Source organism: Cololabis saira, chromosome 9 (assembly GCF_033807715.1).
Source record: "Cololabis saira isolate AMF1-May2022 chromosome 9, fColSai1.1, whole genome shotgun sequence".
In the NCBI taxonomy this organism is placed as follows: Eukaryota; Metazoa; Chordata; class Actinopteri; order Beloniformes; family Belonidae; genus Cololabis; species Cololabis saira.
Genome location: NC_084595.1, coordinates 15,615,020 through 15,637,780, shown reverse-complemented (window position 1 = coordinate 15,637,780; position 22,761 = coordinate 15,615,020). Strand labels below are relative to the sequence as shown.

Below are 22,761 nucleotides of genomic sequence, written 5' to 3'. Positions count from 1 at the left end.
GACTCATGAAACAATAAGGTAATCACAAAATAAAGGGTCATTGGTTCACCTTCTGGATGACAGATAGACTCCAGCACATCCCGGTGATAGGAAGAAGCAAGATGATGGATGGATGAATATCAGGCTCAAATTATTATCTTGTAGGGGCACCGTATTGTACATAATTCCCAGCCAGCCTTAATGTCATTATATAGTTTGGAATGTTGATATTGTTTGTTGTGTTGTCATAATGTTTTGTTGTCCGTTATTCATGTTTGCTATCGAGAACGCTGATTTGACTGATCGCCTGCTTTTTGGTAAAATGAAGAATTTTCTGTTTGAGTAATTTTACTCACTTTGGCTGTCTTCCATCCTCGTGAATACTCCTCTACATTCTTCAAAACCTCATTCTATGATGACTTTATTTGTTGCTAAATGTCAAGCATAATAAAACTAAACAGAGCTGCAATATGTTGAATTTGTGCTGAATCCCTAAAAGACCATTTTGAAAGATGCACTTCTCAGTATGACCTATCGCTTTCCCAAATATTTTCAACAAAGCTGCTTTGTTATTGAACCATTGGTAGCCTACAGACTATTAGAGTGTGCTATTATCTCAATATGTATCCAAGATACCTATCTGCCTTGTCAGGCATACTCGGCAGGCTGCCATTCTCACCTGACATTAAGAGGTGGTGCATTAATGTGTCATGCTGCTCAGTCTTTGCAGGCCCTAATGGACCAAGCAAAAGGTTTTTGTGCTGGAATTCTTTTTAAGGCAGTTTCTCACCACGGAATATAGATAGGATAATGCAGCTCTATGATCACCAGATACGTGCACTTGGTACAGATAGGCCCTTGCTGATTTTATTTGGGTTCGTTTCCAGTGTTGATAAAGTGCACCACACAGAAAGCATACCTGTGTTGTTTGTTTGCATCACATTGTCCATGTAAATGAAAATGCTCTTTGATTCGTTTGATCACATATCAACAATGGTCGTTAAATATAACAGTACAATATTCCTCAAATGGCAAATTATTCCAAATTAAACCACTCCTAACTTATAAATTGAGCAGTGAGCATCTGTGGGTGGTTTACTTCCTCAAGTTTGGCTCATCAGCAGGAGGCCTGAGATCTTGAGGGTTATGCACAGTACTGTATTTGTTCCTGTTCCTGTAAATCTGCTCTTCTGGACCAAGATCGAGGTTCTTTACTTCTGGGATCTGCTGGAGCAACTGCCCAGCTTTGAGGTCACAGCTCCAGATGCTTCGATTACCACTGGAACCAGTGTTGCCTTCATTTCCCACAGCTTATCTATGTCATCATTTAATCGCACTGGCAGTAATTATGGGCAGAAATATGTGCCACTAGAAACTGAATTTGAATAATTTATATTTGAATTTGAATTGCTCAACTTGAATCATTGCATTGAAAAACTGAATCTACATTCAGTTCTCACAATTCAAATTCAGTTCTTGCAATTCAATTTCAATTTTACTGTGCCAGACATCCAGGCCTTCCGGAGGAAGAGCAATCAAGTGCAGATACAAAGAACTCCTTTTCACGTAGCCTACTATAACCTCTAATTGTGAGAACTGAATGTAGATTCAGTTTTTCAATGCAATGATTCAAATTAAACAATACAAATTCAAATTATGTGATTCAGATTCAGTTTTTTAATGCAATTATTCAAGTTGAGCAATTCAAATTCAAATATAAATTTTTCAAATTCAGTTTCTAGTGGCACATATTTCTGCCCATAGTAATCCTCAATGTCAGCCGCTGTTTTTAGTCCGTTGGTGATACAGTACATGGACTTCTGATTCCAAAATTGTTTTTGCTCCAACTCTCTAAATACTCTCTATTTCAATATACTTGATGTTTCATCCTGGATGTTGGCTTTGACACAAAATTATCATCCCCAGCCTCCAACCATACATTGCAATGACATTCTTTGTTTTGATATTGCTTGCATGATCCCAAAGTATTTGTACCTGTACTAAACATCTGACATTTGCTCTCTCCTGATATTTTAACTTCCTGAGTTGTGGTCATTAAGTTGACCCTCTTAGAAATGCATTTTCCCAGCCCGAATGACATTCTGATGTCGCCTATGTATAGCCTGGAGAGGGGCATCAGTGAGTCGATGTCTCACTCATTCTGGGACATGTGAGACGTCTGGAAGACGTATCAGGGGGGAACAGAGCCGCCCCCGCCCCGCTGTACATCAACGGTGAACGTGTGGAGCAAGTGCAGTCCTTCACGTTCCTCGGCGTCCACATCACTGCAGACCTCTCCTGGTCTGTCAACACCACTGCACTGGTCCAGAAGGCTCAGCAGCAGCTACACTTCCTGACGGTGCTCAGGAAGGAGCACCTGAACACACAACTGCTGGTGGCCTTCTACCTTCTACCGGTCCACCATCCAGAGCCTGCTGACCCATGCCGTGACAGTGTGGCACTCCAGCTGCAGGAAGCAGACAGGAAGAGGCTGCAGAGGGTGGCAAACACAGCACAGAAGATCATGGGCTGCCCTCTGCCCTCTCTGCCCTCCCTGTCTGACATCTACAGCTCCCGCTGCCTCAACAAAGCAAGGAACATTTTAAAGGACAACACCCACCCCGGTTTCCACTTCTTTGATCTGTTGCCCTCTGGGAGACGCTTCAGGTCCATACGGACCCGAAAAAACAGACTCAGGGACAGCTTCTTCCCCAAAGCTGTGAACTTTCTGAACCAATAAGCTACCTCATACTGTGCAATATTCTTCATCCATTATGTGCAAAATTCTTTACTCATTCATGTGCAATACTCTTCCATCCATTCAAGTGCAATATTCTTCCACTCATTCATGTGCATCATTATTCTCTCATTCACTCATTTTCATAGTGTATATATAATTATGTTTCCTATTTCTCATTTTGTTGTTTACACAGTCTTTGCATGTGTGCACTTTTACGGAGCTGCTGCCTAATCTCATTGTACCAGTATAATGATAATAAAAGCTTTCTATACTAGTCTATTCTATTCTATTCTATTTTATTCTATTCTATTCTATTCTATTCTATTCTATTCTATTCTATTCTATTCCAAGAGAAAGACAAGACAATATATAGGGACACGGGGATGTCGAGATGCAGGTCTGGAAACTCAGGAGAGAGATATCAAGGGAATTCAAACTAGAACTCAACACATTACGTAACAAACTAGCTTAACAAAAACAGGAAACCCAAGAAAAGCACAAGAAGAATAGAAAACCCTAAAACCATGACACAGCCTCACCTGCACGTGATGGACCCACTGTCTCCTGTTGAAATTGTACTGTTCACCTCCAAGAATTCCAGTATCCACTTGTGTGAATTCACATGTAGACCTTCGTAGGCTTTCTGCGCTCATGTGCAGAGCCTTGTGCCGACTCGTCCCAGTCACTTCCCTGGTGTAGAAAGAGCACGTCATTGGCTGGTAGTTGAATGGGCTTAACCGTCTCCTGGCCGGGGTCCATCATGATGAGGACGGTGCAGCCTCGGGCTAGCTATGCTGGATGGGTCCCAACTGCCGGCAACTGATTAATTTCTATTAGTAGCCTTCATGAAGTGCAGTTAGTTGCTTCAACCATTAGGTGTGTATCATGTCCGGACTCTTCATGGTTGCCTTACTTGGACGTCTGCCATTGTGACGTCCGGTTCCAGCAGTCTGATACTGTCCTGTCTAGTTCATGTATGTTTATTTATTTGTTTATTTGTTTATTTAAAAGGGATCCCCATTAGTCTTCGCCATGGGAAGACTATTCTTCCTGGGGTCCACACATAGACATACAAAAGATAATATAAAAGATGATAATATAATAATAGTATAATAACATAACAATAAAGATGACAATAATCTAACTCAAAAAGGGTGAAAAACTTCACTATAATTCCTGAAATAATAAATTGAACCAAAATAAAAGATTAAGTAACCAACCATCCACATCATAGAAGTATATATATATATATATATATACTATATATATATATATATATATATATATATATATATATATATATATAAGTATAAACATATATTACATATCATAATATACTCATACATTATAATATACTCATACTTCTAAACCATATATATACTCATAGCCTACAGAAATTTAGAATATATTTACTATTAATTTATAATATACATACAATTTGCACTACAAATCACAATATATACCTCGGAGAGATCATAACTTCCTTCTGAACTACAGCCTGCTTCAGTCTCCTTTTAAAACTTGACATCTTGTTTATTGCAACTATACATGGGGGGAGATGGTTCCAGTGTGTGACTGCTCTATACATTACTGTTTTTTTCAAAGCATTGGTTCTGGGCATAGGCAGAGAAAAGTGATTACCTAGGGCCATTCTGGTTTCATAGCTGTGTCTATTATTTGTTGGCAGAAGTTGCATAAACAAGAAGCCAGGTTTGCGTAATATACAGATATTCTTTAAAAAAAGAATCAGGCTGCATGCTAGTCGATCCTCCACCATCATCCAAGACAGCTCAGCATGTCTTGTATCAGTAGTCAATTTCTGCTTGTGCTTCACAAATTTCTGATTTTCTTTTTAACTAAGAAACTATGTAGTTGTGGTGAGTAATTTTGAATAGTACAACTGATATTGCAGAGTGGCGTTCCCACCATGTTGTGTACTGTTTGTTTATGTGTGCTAACCAATCAACCCAGCAATAGTTAGGAACCTATCCACTTAATTACCCTCTTAACTTATTGATATCTAATTTACAGTAATGAGTTGACAGTGGGTCGGCTAAAAAGAACATTAAATTTGACACCATCATGTTGCTATAAGAATCCGTCTTTAACCCGAAAAGCCATACATGACGTTAGTTTTCTAACTGGAGAAATCAAACCATAACAATGTGACCTCTCTCCTCCCTCTTTGTCACTAGACACACTTTCAGTGCCTCGCTGGTCCCCACAGATTCCCCGCAGAGATCTGGGAAATTCAATAAAACACAGGTGAGTCTGAGGGAAAAAGCTCCGGTTGAGGTGTGTGAGTGTGCTCCTGTTGTCTGGCTTTGGTAGAACACCGGTCTAATTACAAATGACGTCTTACACAACTGTGTTTTCTTTGTGTCTTTGCCTGTTTTTCTTTCTCACCAAATTTCCTTCAAGTGATTAAAAGCAAATGTAAAACACCAGTTTTCAGCCTGTGAGTTGTCATGCTTGTTAAAAGTCAGCAAGGGGGAAAAATATGCTTTCATCTTCATCATACTTGGACAAAATGTAACATATTAAGCTGTTTTTAAAAAGTATTTTCTTCATCCAACAATCTCCTCGATGCCGCTTTGCTTGTATGGACGTTGTGCCCTTGATTGTTGGATTAAGATAAACACATTTGCGTAGGCCTCCATCTGCCCTGAATGATGAATTCTTCATTGAGAATCTGCCCTCACTGTGTAATGATCAGTCATAATTGACGGTTCACTAAAAAATCTGTCAAGTGGAATTGGATGGAGTGAGTTGTGACTCTCATTTGAGCAAAGGTGGAGCTTAATAAAGAGATTTGGAGTCTGTCGGACTGCATTAGTCAACAGCCATCAGCCAGTCGTCCACATTGCTGGCATCCATGCTTTGCATCAGCAAATACTGCCAGTAGTTACAAACATGCCCACACTGCAGGCTGTCTGGGCAGGGAATCGGTTAAAGCTGTGGAGCACACAGTGGATTTGTTTGTTTGAGGAGATGCGGTGTTGGCCTCTTCAAACCAGACGGGCTGTTGTATTGATGCAGACCCCGTGGCCTCTTTGCAAGATATTTATTCACACTGGATTACTGGAAGATCGAAAATGAAATGGGCCCAAGTTATATCAGGAGGTGAGGAGGATGAGAATGGTACACACTTGCAGGGGGCATGGCTTCTTTAGGTGTCTGTTATCCTTAAAGAGAAGCTGTGCAGGGAGAGTGATGTACTGTACAAAAACTGTTTGTCAGAATTGTGTTGAGGGAGGTAAAAGGCCCAAAGTAACAGCTCTTACCTGTCCTAGAGATGTGCAACAAGATAAAAGTGATGATTTTCTTCCTCATTCTGTCTTTCTTTACATGCAGGTTTTCCACAAAGTACTGGATGTCCCAGACATGCACAGTATGTGGAAAGGGAATGTTGTTTGGACTAAAGTGTAAAAATTGCAAGTAGGTATCAGACTGAGATTGCAGCTCCTGCCGCAGATATTTTTGTCATTTCTTCTTGAAAATAAAAACCAATCTTATTGTCTGTTTCTATTTAAACGCAGGCTGAAGTGCCACAACAAATGCACCAAAGAAGCCCCGCCTTGCCATTTACTGATCATACAGCGAGGTGGACGAGAATCCTTCAAAGGTACTTTTTAAAAGGTTTCCTTTAACCAAAGTTGTGCACATGTAGTTTCATCCATCCATCCATCCATCCATCCATCCATCCATCCATCCATCCATCCATCCATCCATCCATCCATCCATCCATCCATCCATCCATCCATCCATCCATCCATCCATCCATCCATCCATCCATCCATCCATCCATCCATCCATCCATCCATCCATCCATCCATCCATCCACACTGCATAGCCAGTAAACGATTACAGGGCTCAGAATCTGTGACATCTCAAGTCCTTTTTACTTATTTCTTTAATTTTATGAAGATGACTCCTACTGTAAAGCCCCAGGGTAAACAATATTTTTTCATGCACATTGAATCATTCTCAGTTTGCATGGATGCATCTTTACCTTACCGTGTCCCCCCAGGCTTGTTTGCCCATGTGTGTCTATCCACCTTCTTTCTCAGGCTGAAGAAAAGAATCGTGCCTTCTGGTAACATGGCAAAAACGTCTCCCTAGTAATTCCCGAGCGGGCTTTCTTGCATGATGCGTTTGTTAGGGAGCTAAAGCCAGTCGATCTGACTGTGGGAAAGAATGTGCCGTGCCAGTTGTCTGTAAATGTTTATAGGCTAAAATGTGGCTTGTTAAGATGTCAAATCTGGTTGTGAAGGTTTTGAGGCAGATTTGGCAGAAGTAAGCTGAGAAAAAGAAAATAATGTAGATACTATTTTATCAATCAAGCTGGAAACATCTTTTAGCTCTTCACTTGCAAAGTCCTCGAACTTTCCAAACCGCTGGTCATTTCTAAAACTTTCCCCGGGGAAATGGCTCTTACTGGCCACACCGGCCTGCTCCTCATCGAATAAGGGACAGTTTTAACCAGAGTTCGGTTCATCAAGAGGTCATTTACGTGGAACACAACCCAAGGAACTTGTTTCCAGCATAAATAAAAGGTAGAACATCCAACTTTGTTTTCAGTGCACAGTTCAGGAGCCGTGATGGTGTAGGGCGCTGATTGCTCCGCATTGCTTCAGCATCTTTTATGTCTGCGAAGACATACTAACGCTTAATGATTTCTACAAGTTCTCGAGAAACTTGTATAAATGTAATACATTTGCTCTCAGAGAAACTTACAGCGGCACGGCTCCGTACTAATAGACCTATTTCGGTGCCGCCTCTATATCTTAATTAATTTGAACTTGTCTGAGCTATTGAGGAAAATAGTTTTTTTGTTTTTTCTTCTCATCTCCATTTGTAGAAATGAAACAATCTCTGCTGGTTTAGGCAGATAGAAGGTTACCCGCTGATTAATTAAGCCACTTACGCTTGCCAAATGTGATTTCATCACACACTATTCATATTGATACTGACAGCACTGAAAACATTTCCATTATCTGCTTTAAAATTAAGATTCTTTTGTCCTCTCTCCGCCCCCCCCGTCCTCCCTCGTCCTCCCCCCTCCAAATAAGACCACCAAGGAACGACTCAAGGTAAAGAGCACTAATTAGAGTTCTTTTTGTCGGCGTTACGTGACAGTTTGCTAATGGCATAGTTTGTTGAAGGGAACCTTTTTTTCATCGTGTCTGTGTGTGATAACAAACGGACGGCGTTCCACAAAGGACAGTTTGTACAACTTTCACATTAGAGGCAGTGCCTGCCTAATTTTCCTCAAGCGAATGTGCAAGGATTGTTTTTCAGTTCATCTCAGTACTTTATTTTCATTGTTCTATTTTTTTCCTTTCTGTTTTTTTTTCCTGCAGTAGCTCGTCTGGTACGGACCGAATCAGTGCCATGTGATATCAACAACCCGCTCAGGTACACAGACCTGCACATCAGTCAGACGCTCCCCAAAACGAACAAAATCAACAAGGTAAGCATGAAAAATAAACCCTGGATTGGAATATGTGTGCAACCTGTCCTATTATTGATCTTTTTGGGAGCTGATTATGAGTCACTGTGTATTTCCCGGGAGATGAGGAAACAGTACGACAGTGTAAAAATGTCTTCAGCGACGCTGATGTTTGCACAGATGGATTTGTTTTTGTACACGGAATATTTTGCACCCATCCATCCTCACAGTTTTCGCTCAGTTTAAAAAAGGCAAATGTTTAGTTTCAGTCTGTGAAAAGATGTGAATGTTTGGAAAGAATATTTGGATATCAACTTCAGAGGAAAACTGACACTACTCCACAACTTTCGGGTGTGTATTTTTAATAAAACCTGGTAGAAAGAACACCAGATTTCATTTAAATGATTTTAAATGGATCATTCTGTTGTAGTCGAGTGTTTTACAAGTTTATTCAGTTTTATGCTGCAGTGGAAGTCGTAGCTGTAAATTCAATATTGCATGTGCTGTGTCAGTGGTAAAAGTTTGGGAATCTCTTGGTAACAATCGGGTGTGAAAGGAAGCACTCTTTTACATGTCAACACTGTAGAATCCAAAACATTTAGTTTGTCTGTGAATGTTACACAGATATTTACCATATCTGCCATTTTTGCACGAGTGGAAATCTGCAGAAAGACCAGCAGAAAGAATCATAAAACATCAAGTGCGATCAGGTGACCCCCCTGATTGAGATCAGTGCTCTGGAGGATTACTAGCCGTGTTCACACTAGGGGTGTAACAATATATCGTGCCACGAAATTTTGCGATACAAAAACGTCACGAAACGTGTCGTGGAGGTGACAAAGTGTATCGCGAGTTATGGGTTATTAATATTAATCTATTGTGTTGACTAGTAACGCGCATCTGACCGCGATCGCGCCTCGACCCGCAGACCAAAATCTTACTCCGCTCAGAAGAAACTAGTCCCGTTTTGCGGTCTCGTTTTGAGGTCTGAACCTTTACTTGTGTAAGTCTGGTGTAGAGTTACGCCTTACCTTATTAAATTAAACCTTTTTCGGGTCGTGAGTAGGATAAACACGGGACAACTTCTGCGTGAGTTCCAGTGTACTTCAATGTCCGCTCAACAGTGTAGGATTTTAGAACATAAACACAGCACCTAGTGCTGTATCACTCCGCCCAATCTAAAACATAATAACAACTACAGATTAAATGACTAGTGTAATTATAGTCCCTGATTTACAGAATATAAAGAATATATTTATAAAATAATGAACCCTGAATTACCAAACTAACCTTCTCAACAAAAATAAATCTCCTCTTACACTTATAAGGTGAGCATGAATCAGTCCTTTTTATGATGTAAAATTGTATGTATTTATTTACTTTTATTTATTTATTTAATTTTAGTTGTTAAATTTCTGAAAAAGAAAAAAGTCAAATCATACATGAGAGAAACTATTCAGTTTGTGGCAAAATATTTGTACTTGTATGAAACTGAAGATGCATAATGCAAACCTGACATTTACTTTTAGTTCAGTTTGTGGAAAATGGTTGGTCTGGCTTTCTCTTTAAAACAGTTATAAAGCATTACAAACTGTAACAATAGGGCAAACGCACAGCATTGTTTTGTATTTTGTGTCTTTCAAATAAAAGACAATTTTTCCAGTCATATGTTCCTCATTCAAGGTTGTTAAAAAAATACTGCTATAATATCGTATCGTTATCGTGACCTCAATACCGTGTATCGTACCGTATCGTGAGTTTAGTGCAGGGGTTCCCAACCTTTTTTGAGCCAAGGACCAGCAGAAGTATAAACAAAAAGCTCAGGGACCGGTTGACAATTTATGTCAATTTTAATAAACATTTTAGAAAAAAACTATGCATTTTAAAATGCAGGCTATCATCAGCGACGTTAGCTGATGTTGTGGCCTTTAAAACTTGCTTCTGCAAATGTAACTCACGTTTTTTCCTTTCGAAAAAATCCATTGCTTCTTTGGCGAGCGTTTCTCCACATAAAATACATAGTGGGTTTGGCGCCTCCAAATCGCCCGTTGCAACAAATCCGTATTTTATATACATAATGTCGTACTTGCGATTAAAGCTTTTGCTTTTCTTTTTGGTAGGATTTTCCACTTGTTCATCACCATTTCTTTTACTCGAACAACCAGTAAAGAAACGGCTCATGGAGGTTTGCTGAGGTCCGCTCATCTCTGCAGCTGACTGTACCTAACCTGCACACAGCACCTGTGCATGGCGCCGTTCAGTCCGGTCGGGTACCAGAACTTATTGTCCGCCAAGCCATGACAGGGCTGCCACTCAAAGAAACACATTTCGATTTATACAAGTTTTGGATGAAATTATATGACAAAAAAATGCAAAAATTGTTTTCTTAAATTTAGTATGAGGTTGCTTTAATTATGTGGCAAATGATAATAAACACGAGAAAGATGGGTACTTCAATGAAAAATAGATATTTTATTCAACTTTGCTGCTGTTCATACAAAAAGTAAATAAAAAACAACAATTTTTTTTCAAAGATTTTCACTTGAAATAAGTAGAAAAATCTGAGATTTTTTTGCTTGTAATGAGAAGATAAATCTTGTTCCACTGGCAGATTTTCCTACTTATTTCAAGTGAAAATTGACTTGAAACAGGTGAAAATTGTCAAATAAGTTATTTTTCTGGTGATGACTCTAAATGTTGAAATAGCAGTAAAACCACATTCATTGATGAAATGACATAAGGGATGGAAAGGAGGGATGGCAGTTTTACAGGGGGGATGATTTGGACTTTTTTTATTTCAGGGGGGATGATTCTGACCGTTTTTATTTCGGGGGGGGATGATTTGGACCGTTTTTATTTCAGGGGGGGGATGATTCTGACCGTTTTTATTTCAGGGGGGATGATTTGGACCGTTTTTATTTCAGGGGGGGGATGATTTGGACCGTTTTTATTTCAGGGGGATGATTCTGACCGTTTTTATTTCAGGGGGGGATGATTTGGACCGTTTTTATTTCAGGGGGGATGATTTGGACTGTTTTTATTTCGGGGGGGGATGATTTGGACCGTTTTTATTTCAGGGGGGGGATGATTCTGACCGTTTTTATTTCAGGGGGGGATGATTTGGACCGTTTTTATTTCAGGGGGGATGCTGGCTTTAGTTCTTCTGAGGAGGAGACGAGCAGCAGCAGCAGCAAGGAGGGTCCATGAAATCCTCATGAGAAGACTTGAGAAGATTCGGGGGAATCCAGGCTCGTTGGAGCTACAGCTCCATGATGACCAGGTCTACTTCAGATTGAACAGGGAGCAGTTTGACAGCCTGTTTTGGAGTGGGTCCTCAGCAGGATGACAACCACCTTCTCTCCTATTGGTCGCACCGAGATGCCCTCACAGCGCGATGAAATTAAAAAATGTTCAATTCAGACGCAGGCAGGTGAAACGCCCGTGGCATGTGGCCTCTCGCGCGCCGCCAAGCTCGCCAGCAGAGCGGTCCACTCTTGCGCTGCGGTAGCACATACACAATGAATGGGAAAGCCGGCGGCGGTCCCGCTTTGCGCCCTCTATGTGAAAGGGGCTTAATACTGTTGGCCCCTGAAGGTTACATTTGGCCCCATAATGGCCCCTGTTTCAGAAAAATCCTAGAACCCCCAGTGCCAAGTTTTGTTACCCGCAACTGCGCTGACACGCAAAAAAAAGAAAAGCTGCTGAGACCCTGTCGTGCAGCGCTGCTCTCGGCAGAGATTGTATGAGGTGAAGTGAAGTGAGATGCCTCACTCCATTGGGAAAAAAACGTCTGGTGACAATTTTGATTATCGCTTTTTTGTCGACAACGTCGGCGAATCATTGCAGCCCTAATTATGATCGGAACACAAGCCATTCCACGGCCCGGTAGTAACGGCTCTACGGACCGGTACCGGTCCGGGGACCGGGGGTTGGGAATCACGGGTTTAGTGTATCGTTACACCCCTAGTTCACACGTACTCAGAATATGAGTTCTTGGTTCTGGTTTTCGATTCTGCAAATAACCTCCAAAGAGTCCGGATGCCACCGGTGCAATATTTAAGGAACATTGAGGGTGTATTGGTGGCACTATCGTGGTTTGAGTCTGTTCTGTCGAGCCAGAACCAGGACAGGATGCTGTAATTCATGGAACAATGAACACTGAATTCTTTCTACAAAGGAAATAACTGTTAGTGAAAGCTGCTCATTTACTACAACTCGAAAAGACGGGTCTCTCGGTCAAAGAGTGTTTGAAGAAGAACGGAGACATGTCACCATTAATGGTAATGCTTGAAAAGGAAACTAGAGAAAGATGCGCTGGTGTGGAAAACAAGCCGACACTTCAGAGCTAAAAATGGCTCAAAATTCTGTCTTACTGACGTCTTCACATTCTCAAGCATTAGTCGTAAAACTTGAGTTTCAAGTTTCAAGCAAGTTTCAACGGGTTGGCCTAAATCTTTAAGAGGCTTCAGGATGGTTAAGGGTTTGAGTTGGAAGGACTGGGGTTTCCTTGACTCCTGATGATTATGGTAGGGATGATACGGTTTTCGCTTCATTTCAGGTTCATTCTTTTACTTTGCCTAAGTCCGTGCTGCGACCATTTCCTGAGTCATCTTCCCTCAGTACAGGAGGGCTTGTTTACATCTCAATATACTTCTGGTTGATGTGGTTGGTAACCTGTAATCATGGAGGAAAACACAGGCAGCAGTTCCACCAATATTTGTGTTTCTAAACGGCAATCAAGAACACAACCAGGCCTAAAAGTATTGATTATTTTCACATTTATATGATTTAAAACTGTCATATTATAATAATATTATGAGAAATACTTCCTTGTGCATCAATTGTGACTAGCAATATAACCTTGTTTTATAACTGCATTTAAAAATGTGTTAATTTCCAAACATACTGATGCAAAAAATTGTTTTATTTTATTGTCTAGTGGTTTTGCGCCAGTGCATAACAGGTAATTCTATGTTTTAATCAAACTTCAATAGAACATTTAGATGTTTGTGACAAAGGTGAATTGTTCAGAGGATGTCAGGGAAAAATCAAAAAACCCTTTTTTTTGTAGCTTTATCATTTATGTAACTACAAAAATGATTACTGTAATTATTGTAAAGCACTTTGTGACAAGCGTCTGTGAAAGGTGCTTTATAAATAAATGACACTTAATTACTATGGTGCTTTTCTTTCCATATTGTTCGTGAAAGTTCTTTTCGGCGACTGATGCAGAAGATTATTTCATATAATTAGTCAAAAATATTAAAACAAAGAATGATGCACCAGTGTTGAGAAGCCATTGTTCACTCATTGCAATGTGCTTTCACTCATCTGTTTTTAAAAGCATTCCTTACATCTGCTGATTGATCTCCTACCTACCAGCGAGCATTGATTTCCTCCCACGCATTCATGCGCATATTGAAAACCAACGAGCAGAGAGTAGAAACCTGGTTGAAGAACATAATCCATCAAACTGAAAAGTTTGCCGTCTGTCTTTTTGTCAGTTTTGTTATTATTGGATTGCAGGCTGAAACCTCTAACTGATGTTGCATTCAAGGCTGCCTAGTCGTCTGAGACTTAACACTTGACTGCTCATTAGAAGAAATGTTCAGGTTTTTCACCCAACTTTTGCCGTCTGTTTGTCTTTTGAATGCAAATTTAAGACGTGTGTAATTATTAAAGTGCATTTCAGCAGCATCTGCAAAGTCGGGAGAGGCTTAATGAAAAAATTATTTTACTGTTAACACCAAGAAAATGACATCAGTTGAATATAAATTATTCAACCAAATTTTAATCATACTTATTAAATTATATTTAGCTACTTGGAATTGCAGTTGGAATCCCATCAGGAGCCGCTATGCAAATTTGAGCATTGTGAGATCTTCAACTGAAGATATTATCCAATGTTGCCTTGAGCGGGACAACTAAAGCTCTCAGTGGCCTGTACTTTTACTACAAGACATTTTACGACATTTTAGGGCTGTCTGTAATCAACCAAGGAGCTAGAAATGCCCCAAAGCCCCCAGTAAAGCTCAATTTGATAGCCTCAAAGCAATGAAAAGCTCTCCACCTGGTCTAGTCTCTTGCGTGTGTCTCTGCACAATGAGTTGACTATTAATTTGAATGAACATCTAAATCACAAGCTTAGACACTTGGAAAATATAATAAAACCATGGTTTGAGTTTGCCTCATTTTCTTGGATGTTAGAGCATCATTCTGAGGATGTTGAGGATCCATCCCAGAAAAGTAAAGCCAGCATATACTGTAGCTAATTGCTCATGTAGCACAATGCTTTTCACACTTCTTTTTAATTATTTAAAGGCAAGTTCTGCGTTCAAGGTAGAAAATACAAACTAGAAATGTTGAGGTAGATTTGAAAGAAGTCAAAAGTAAAGAATAGGTCTGCCCATAAAAGGCTAAAACGGCATTCAGAATCTGTGCTGAATCTGAGTGAAGAAAATGCTGACTCTTTTCTCTTTCTTTCCTTTTCTCCTCAGGACCACATCCCTGCTCCATACCAACCAGACTCCAGCAGTAATCCCTCATCCACCACTTCCTCCACCCCGTCCTCCCCAGCTCCTCCGTTGCCCAGCAGTGCCACCCCTCCGTCACCACTGCATCCCTCCCCACAGTCAGCACGGCAACAGAAACAGTTCAACTTGACAGGTATGAATGAAATCAGTTCTCATTTGTCTGGAATACCACGGTTTAGGGAACTTGGTCCTTCTCATCACCACCTAGAAGGCTCAATATACTGCAATCGACTATAGACACATCAGGAAAATTTGACTGAGGTGTTTTTCTTCTCCTGTACACTTTTAACTTCATTTCACTTCAAGTAGAGAGGCTATGTTTTTTATTAAAGGCTGAGAGCAGAAATAGACTTTTTGAAACCTCATACAATGCAGCTAGTAGTACGTAATAGGAGATAAGGTAACAATTCCCTAATTTGTTGAATTCAAGAAGTATCCAGATGGTTTATTACTTTAGAAAAAAAACCAAATACCTTGTTTGTCACATCACATAATTTAATTTATCACTTCAGATGTTCTGCATATTGCGCATTGCGATCCCCTATGATCACAAGATGAAAAAAGGAAAATCTATTACCCAGTGCTATACACTTCTTCTCAAATGAATAGAAAAAAAGAAGAAGAAAATAAAACACACCCAAGTGAGCTAAAGTCCAATTTGGGGGAAAAGATGCATGGTAGACAATGAAAGTGTGATCATAAAACCTGCAGACAAAAAACAAAAATGAAGCTTTTAATGTTTGCAAGCTAAGATGCTAACAGTTGGTAACAGTGTTATAGATCATATTCACTATCTTAATTGAGCGTCTCTTGACTTTAACAGTATCATTATTGACATAGTGGATGGCAGAAGTAATTAACAACTGGATCACGGCCTTTCTGAGGAGCAAAGTTTGCTTGGAAAATAGGATTTTTGACCTTTTTTCTGAGCTATGACATGCAGCTAAAAGGCTGTTTTTACTCACGTTATCGCTGTAAACACTTTGCAGGATGTTGATCTAGATGCCCAGCAAAAAAAAGTGTGTTACATATTCTTTACATGACCTCATTTTATTGTAAGTAATCAAATTATAAAACAGGCATGCGGCTAATCTGTTGTCTTCTTCCACAGCTTCCAGTTATTTCAAATACAAACAACAGTTCATCTTTCCCGGTGAGTAGCTCAAAGCTGGTCTTTTCCCCATTCTTCAGTGCAGCCATGCAAAAATAAGTAAAAGGAAGACTGTTTTGATGTCAGTGGTGAATTTTACTCCCTCACCTTGGCTTGCTTGAGCACTCTCAGCCCCTACACCCACTCCTGCTTGTCTCATCTGGGCTTCCTAATGATTTGTCAATGCCCAGGCTTGATGCTTTTGTCCACTCTGGTTCCACACAGTATTTGCTCATTTGGCAGCTTATTACACCCAAGGCAACCTGGAGTGGTGTGAGGAAAAAGAGTGAGGTGGTGAAGCAGGGTTTTTCAAAACGCATAAAGATACTGTGCAGCAGAGAGAATAAAACAGGATGTCGGTATAATAGACACACGTACTATTGTGTGTTGTTAGACGAATTACATCAGCTACCTTTGAAATCTGTCCAACGATAGGCTCAAAGCCAGTCTCTGAATGTTATGTATTGTTGTCAAAATAATACTCAATTGTCTTTTACGTAGGCACAACGAGAACTCAAACACATAAATAAGTAATGCCCTGAAAAAACCCCCAAACCAAACCTGTATTTCCATCAGAAGCATCACAGTCAGTACCTAGTGTATATGAATGGTTTGGGTTGGACATTGAGAGCTTCCGGTCCTTCTGGCTTACAGGTTCTTGGAGTAAATCCATGCAAACATTCATGCAGACTGTAGACTAAAAAACAAATACAGGTTCTAGCTGTCATCTAGCTGATGATGATGCCAGCGTCTAGTGTGCTACAAAAGGAGCATTTTTGGCAGCTTGCACTCTCTGTCACAGTTCGTGGCAGCGTGTCAGTGTAGGTGGCATTCATGACAGCAAATCCTGCAAACGCTGAACTCACTCCATTTTACCTGTAAAAGATTTGAACTTCCAAAGTGTGGCCAGTCATCTTAACTCTTTTCCACTGCAGTAACAATTTTGAGATGTTTAAAAACAAAACAAAAAAAACAACAAAAAAAACATGTTAATATTTCTCCACCCTTTTGGTTCGAAGCTGACAAAGCCGAATAAGAATAGAGTAGAATAGAATAACCTTTATTGGCCAAGTGTGAACATGCCAGACAGGGAATTTGTTTTTTTTTTCGCTCACTGAACCCAGATTTAAATAGTTACATAAGCTAAGGTTTGATGTTTAAATCAAAGTTTAGCACAAAGTTAGATCAGTTTATTTATCACAGTGACGAGGAGGTGTTGTAAACCCGACCAGAACCATGTGGCTCCTCCCATAAATGTACAGGCTCAGGTCCTCACACGCTGAAGACGTCCCTAAAGTGCTGCTGACTGATGAAGTCCCAACAGCTGCGTGGTACCCGCCCCTAATGAAGGCGCCTTAACACACACCTGACTGACACGTGGATTTATATTGACCTTGCTGGACCTTTTTTTTTTTTTTTTTTTACCTCATTGAAAACTAAAACTGTTTCCTCCTGTACTGCAGTTACTTCCTCTTGTACAGCAGGTATAATACTTTCCAATCCGGTGGTCTAGTTCTTGCCCAGATCCTGGTAATGTGAAAAGACACAGCAGGAGCAGGGGGCCAGCAGCAGCAGCTTATTCCTCATGTCAGCTGAGCGTATTCAAGCTTTTAAAGCAGATTTCTTCTCTTTCACTTAATATATAAAGCAAGTTTAAGAAGAAAAACAAGGGACATTATAAATCCTGCTGTGCCTTGAGGATTTGATCCAAACAGTTTATAGTTTAGGATCCTATTTCAACACTATTATATATCCTAACATACATAGTGAGAAGCCATGTTCTTTCATCACTAAACAACATATGCCAGACATCTTTTTATGTCTGGCTTGATAATGGGTTTTTAAACATCTGCATGAATAAAGGTGGTAGTTAGTCTAACTACGTGGACAGTCTCCACCTGCTGCAACAAACATTTCACAGTCGCTGTACCAGACGATGCAGCACATGACGCTACTCTCATTTACGCACCTGAAGTCCGGCTCTCTGAAGCATCCGCTGGAGAAAGAGGCATACGTTTGAATGTCCTTCAACAAAGGTTGTAATTATGATCCTGGTGAACTCATTTGTTGTCCGGCCCAAGAGTAGAAGACATGAGTCCATAGAAACTCTCCCTATCAATAAGATAAGGCCTGTGGATTGATTAATTTGACTTTTTTACACTTCAGCCTGTTAGCAATGCAATGTTTTGCACTTTTTGTCTGATATGTTGTCATTTTAATGTCTCCAGATGTCACTCCCGAGGTACCTCCCAGCAGAGCACCCCAAGTTATTCTGCATCCTGTTCTCTCTGAACCGGGGTGAGTTGAAACAATATTACAGAATTAAAGTACTTGGGACTTTAATTCATTTCTTCCCTCTTCCTGTTGGTCTTGCTCTGCTTTATGTCCGTCTCTCTTCCACCGTCTTCCCTCCTTCTCTTTGTGTCTGATGGTCAGAGGCCAAGCCAAACTTATTGGAGCACAGATATTTGGGTGACAATTTCAGTGCAAGGGCCAGCATGGCGATTACTCACAGGCTAATGTTAGCGGGGCCTTTAGCTCACGCTACACTTCCGATGCCAAGTGCATCCTCACTGACTGTTTGAGGAGGCCAGTGGTCATCGGAAAACATCCGGAAGAAGATGATAAGTGATGAGATGCCTTTCGACCCAGATATTAATTTGATTAGCATCTCAATCTATCACAAGACACATGAGAACAGAACCTCCACTTATAGGCAGACGGTCAGCTGCGATGAAACACAAACCTACTCATTTATCAACAGTAAATAATGCTACCGACCAACATGTTGCTTATACGCTTCGCTCAATAAACACAATCAATAAACCAAAAGGAGTCCAATGATTCAGCATTTTGACTGGAGAGAATTACAAAAATGTTGCTTATACGACTCAATTTACATTAACGTTTAAAAATCTGGTCCGTTCAAAATACTAATACTATCGTGCTACAGCATCTGTGAGCTTTGTGATGAAAAATGAGAGAATATATTTTGTTCCAATTTAAAAATTGGAACTAAATATAAGTTTACAAATAAAAAAGATACTTTACAGTAGGCTCTGCATGTGTTTGACGCAACTGTCGTTCAGTGCTACATACAGTTTATCAATATAATTACCAACGATTATTTCCCGCCACCTTAACCTATTTAACAGGAAAGGGCTAAAGTTAATTTGGGAGTTTTAGTTAGAGAAATAACAGGCAGAAAACAGGTGAATCGTTCAGTTGCGGCTACAAGCACCAAAATTGTCACACATACTCCTTAGGGGTTGCTCTTTTGATAAAACCATTGTGCCAGAAAAAAACACACACAAAAAAAACTCAAATTTTGCAGAATATTAGGATTCTGGGACTGATATATGGTACAAGGAAGCCAAAGTGTAAGTCCATGGGTCCAACCCGAAAAAACCCGAAACACACCCGAAAATAAACCCGAAAAAACCCGAAACACACCCGAAAATAAACCCGAAAAAACCTGAAACACACCAGAAAATAAACCCGAAAAAACCCGAAACGCACCCGAAAATAAACCCGAAACACACCCGAAAATAAACCCGAAAAAACCCGAAACGCACCCGAAAATAAACCCGAAACACACCCGTAAATAAACCCGAAAAACCCCGAAAATAAACCCGAAAATAAACCCGAAAAAACCCGAAACACACCCGAAAATAAACCCGAAAAAACCCGAAACACACCCGAAAATAAACCCGAAAAAACCCCGAAACACACCCGATAATAAACCTGAAACACACCCGAAAATAAACCCGAAAAAACCCTAAAATAAACTCGAAACACACCCGAAAATAAACCAGAAAAAACCCCAAAAAAACCAACCCCATTTAGATTCTACATAGTGAAAAGGTTATGATTTGACACCAAGATCATTCCAATAGGACAACCCTATTGGATTTTATTGCGAAATGCAATATTACTGTATATTCGATGGCGGCCATCTTGAAAAAAGGACGCCATCTTTTTTTTTTTTTGGCACAATGGTTTTATCAAAAGAGCAACCCCTAAGGAGTATGTGTGACAATTCTGGTGCTTGTAGCCGCAACTGAACGATTATTCCTGTTATTTCTCTAACTATTTGCATGTTCTCCCCGTGTTCCCTTGGGTAGCTAATGTGAGCTGCCCTCACAAAAACATGCACACAGTCCTGGGCTATACATGCCCCCTCTGGCCAACCGGGGCGCCAGATGGGTGGGGAGGATCCAGCCGGAATAACGTGATCCTTCCACGCGCTACGTCCGGCCAGAGAAACCCCACCCTGTCTGGTGAAAATATGCGGCCTGCTCACTCCTCAGGTTAAGGAGGAGACCTGAGCTCAGTGCAGGGCCCTCCCGGGGTTGGTTAGAGGATGGCAATGCCCAGTACTGTAGCTTAGGTAGGAGCACGGGGTGGTAAAAATGGGAAAAAACCGGGATAAAAAATATTTAAAAAAAAAAAAAGTTAATTTGCTCAAACTTAGCACAGCCGGCTAGGGTTGGGGTGAGGGTTGGAGTCATACCTGTCAAGTTTTGGATTTTAAAATAAGGCAAATTTTCCACCACCCACGGTCCCACCTGCCCAACCGAGGTCCAGTATTACATTTCAAGACAGTTTTACAAGAAATCTAAAATAACTACCTGTCAACCACTTACAAACTACCATCATGTGGTCAGAATCTGATCAGCCGACCTTTGTTGACACTGAATTGCTGTGGACATTCCTGTGTATGTAATTCCTATAATAGAGCCTAAATGAAAACACAAAAGTGAATTAAAGGAGCATGAGGCAGGATCGAGGCAGGATTTATGAAAAAAATCCGTATACTTTTTAAGTTTTCTAGTAATAATGTCAGATGAAGCGTTCCAAACCAAAAAGAATGAGCCCTCTAGTGTATCTCTCCGTTGCCTTGAACAGGCTGTGTGCTGCAAAATGTGCTGCAATTGTGGGGCCGAATTTCCCGCGCTGTCCTGCGGATGTGACGTCACATGACGCTGCATGCACGTTCTCCCCGTTCTCCCGTGCCGGCTTCGCTGTTGGCAAGGGTGGAGCTAATGAGTCTCATTTCTTAAAAGGAGCCTCATGCTCCTTTAAAGCACATTTATTTATTGTAAATATTTTCAGTTTTCATACACATTGATTGGCTTCAAGTGAAACATTTACATTTTCTTTTTATTTGTCATTTTCACTCATGTGGCTCTCTGGCCTTCATGAGTGATGACACATGTTTTTTGTGCCTCCAGCCGCGCTGATGCTACTGACGGACATCGGTCTTTCCCCCATGAGAGACTCTAAAATCGCAGTTAAGAATCTTTCAGAACTCGTAACTGAGTCCTGTCCTGCTCCTCTTTAGGAAAGTAACTTCGGTTTCCCATTTTTAGAGATATTTACACACATTCTTCTGATTTGTTGTTCCGAGTTTCCTCCTGTTGTTGCTTATACTAACCTCGCGAGAACTGCCACCCAGGCTACAGCAGGGGACAATTTCCGTTAGGAGCAGGTAAAGGAATGTTTTTTAAAAAGTATTATATTATGAAACGGGAAATTTACGGGAAAATACTAATACGGAAAATACTAATACGGGTAAGAAAGACAGGTAAAATACGGTAGTTTCCGGAGCAAAACGGGAGACTTGACAGGTATGGTTAGGGTTGGGGTTAGGGTTAGGGTCACTATAGTGAGCTGCAGCTTGAGCAGCATTTGAAGACAAACTGAATTGTTGAAGCCTCCCGCTGTTTAAATTGACTGCCTAACTAACTACTATGTCGTATAAAGGGTGGGGGGGATAGTGGTGAGAGGCTTGTGAAGCATTCTTCCTCCGAGAATTGGTTGGGTTCCTCTGAATACTGCTTTTAGCGGGCATCTGGCAGCACCAAGGATGCAGAAGAAACTGTTTATAAAAGCCATTGATGAAGATGCATCCAATCAGAGAACAAGTACCGATTTCTGAGAAGTGAATGTATGGCTGGTCGGGACAGGGCTCCCCAGCAGCGGGCCAGCTTTCTGGAGCAGCTTTTTTAGTATTTTTGTGTCACTTTATCTGGTGCTGCTGCTCCAACAGATCACTAGGTATAGCTACATATTTCTGATATTTACAACATCCTGCTGCATGAAGCTTCATCAAGAAGAAGCATCTGTTTTTTCCTTCCTGTGATCAGCTGCTGCGTTGCATTTCCACCCACGTGTTTTTAGCTCTTCACCACCTTTACCCCTTTCCCCAGGATAGAAGTGGCATTCGGTGAGGTGCAGGTCCTAAAGTTCCTCACCATTTATGTTGTTTAATCTGCTTTTAAGAAGATATTTGCTGATCAAAAAGGACAACAAAAAGGAAAAGTCAACAGTGTAAGATGACACAATGTTCAACACGGCCTGAAATCTACATCAACGTTTTAATAATTAGTTTAGATGAGTGGACAAAGAGTCAAGTGTTTTGCATCAGTGCTCTCATTTTGAAGAACAACAACATTTGATGGCTATCATTGTAGATATAAAGACCTAAATCAGTTCTGAAGGTGTGAACCAGTCACACCAAGAGCCAAAACTTTAAAACCTTTCTTCATTTCAAGAGAAAATTAGAAAAATATGTGTTTGGCAACGACTGTCCTGTATGTGTTGTCACCTTCTTTAACAGCATATGCTGCTTTTTCCTGATGAGATTTCACAGCCTGGGGAATTCCCTCGAAGCTGCTTTAAAGCTATTCAGACAGTTCGTGTGTAACAAAACTCTCTACTGGTACGACGCTCCGGACAGTATGTCCAACTTTCAGTTAGGAGTGATTAGCCTGCAGTAATAAATTAGTGGTTATAATATTGTTCATCACAGAAACTGTCACACTAAATGTTCTTTTGCAAGAAATGCAGCATACTGAAGTTTAAGAAGCACAACTGTTTCCATAGCTCCCTCTGCTTTCCCTCC

The 22,761-nt window shown here is 40.5% G+C and overlaps 1 protein-coding gene across 5 annotated transcripts in view; it reads left to right on the top strand.

Annotated features, from left to right (window-relative positions):
* The window catches only part of ksr2 (kinase suppressor of ras 2), a 163,030-nt gene that overhangs the window by 110,164 nt on the left and 30,105 nt on the right, over positions 1 to 22,761 (top strand). For 3 of the 5 annotated variants that reach the window (XM_061730539.1, XM_061730541.1, XM_061730537.1), the window contains 8 exons: positions 4,915 to 4,984; positions 6,074 to 6,157; positions 6,259 to 6,344; positions 7,792 to 7,812; positions 8,083 to 8,192; positions 14,669 to 14,837; positions 15,816 to 15,857; positions 18,083 to 18,152. In XM_061730539.1, coding sequence (XP_061586523.1) covers positions 4,915 to 4,984; positions 6,074 to 6,157; positions 6,259 to 6,344; positions 7,792 to 7,812; positions 8,083 to 8,192; positions 14,669 to 14,837; positions 15,816 to 15,857; positions 18,083 to 18,152 — 652 coding nt within the window. The remainder of the gene's footprint in view (positions 1 to 4,914; positions 4,985 to 6,073; positions 6,158 to 6,258; positions 6,345 to 7,791; positions 7,813 to 8,082; positions 8,193 to 14,668; positions 14,838 to 15,815; positions 15,858 to 18,082; positions 18,153 to 22,761) is intronic. The other 2 variants (XM_061730538.1, XM_061730540.1) reach the window with 2 other exon arrangements.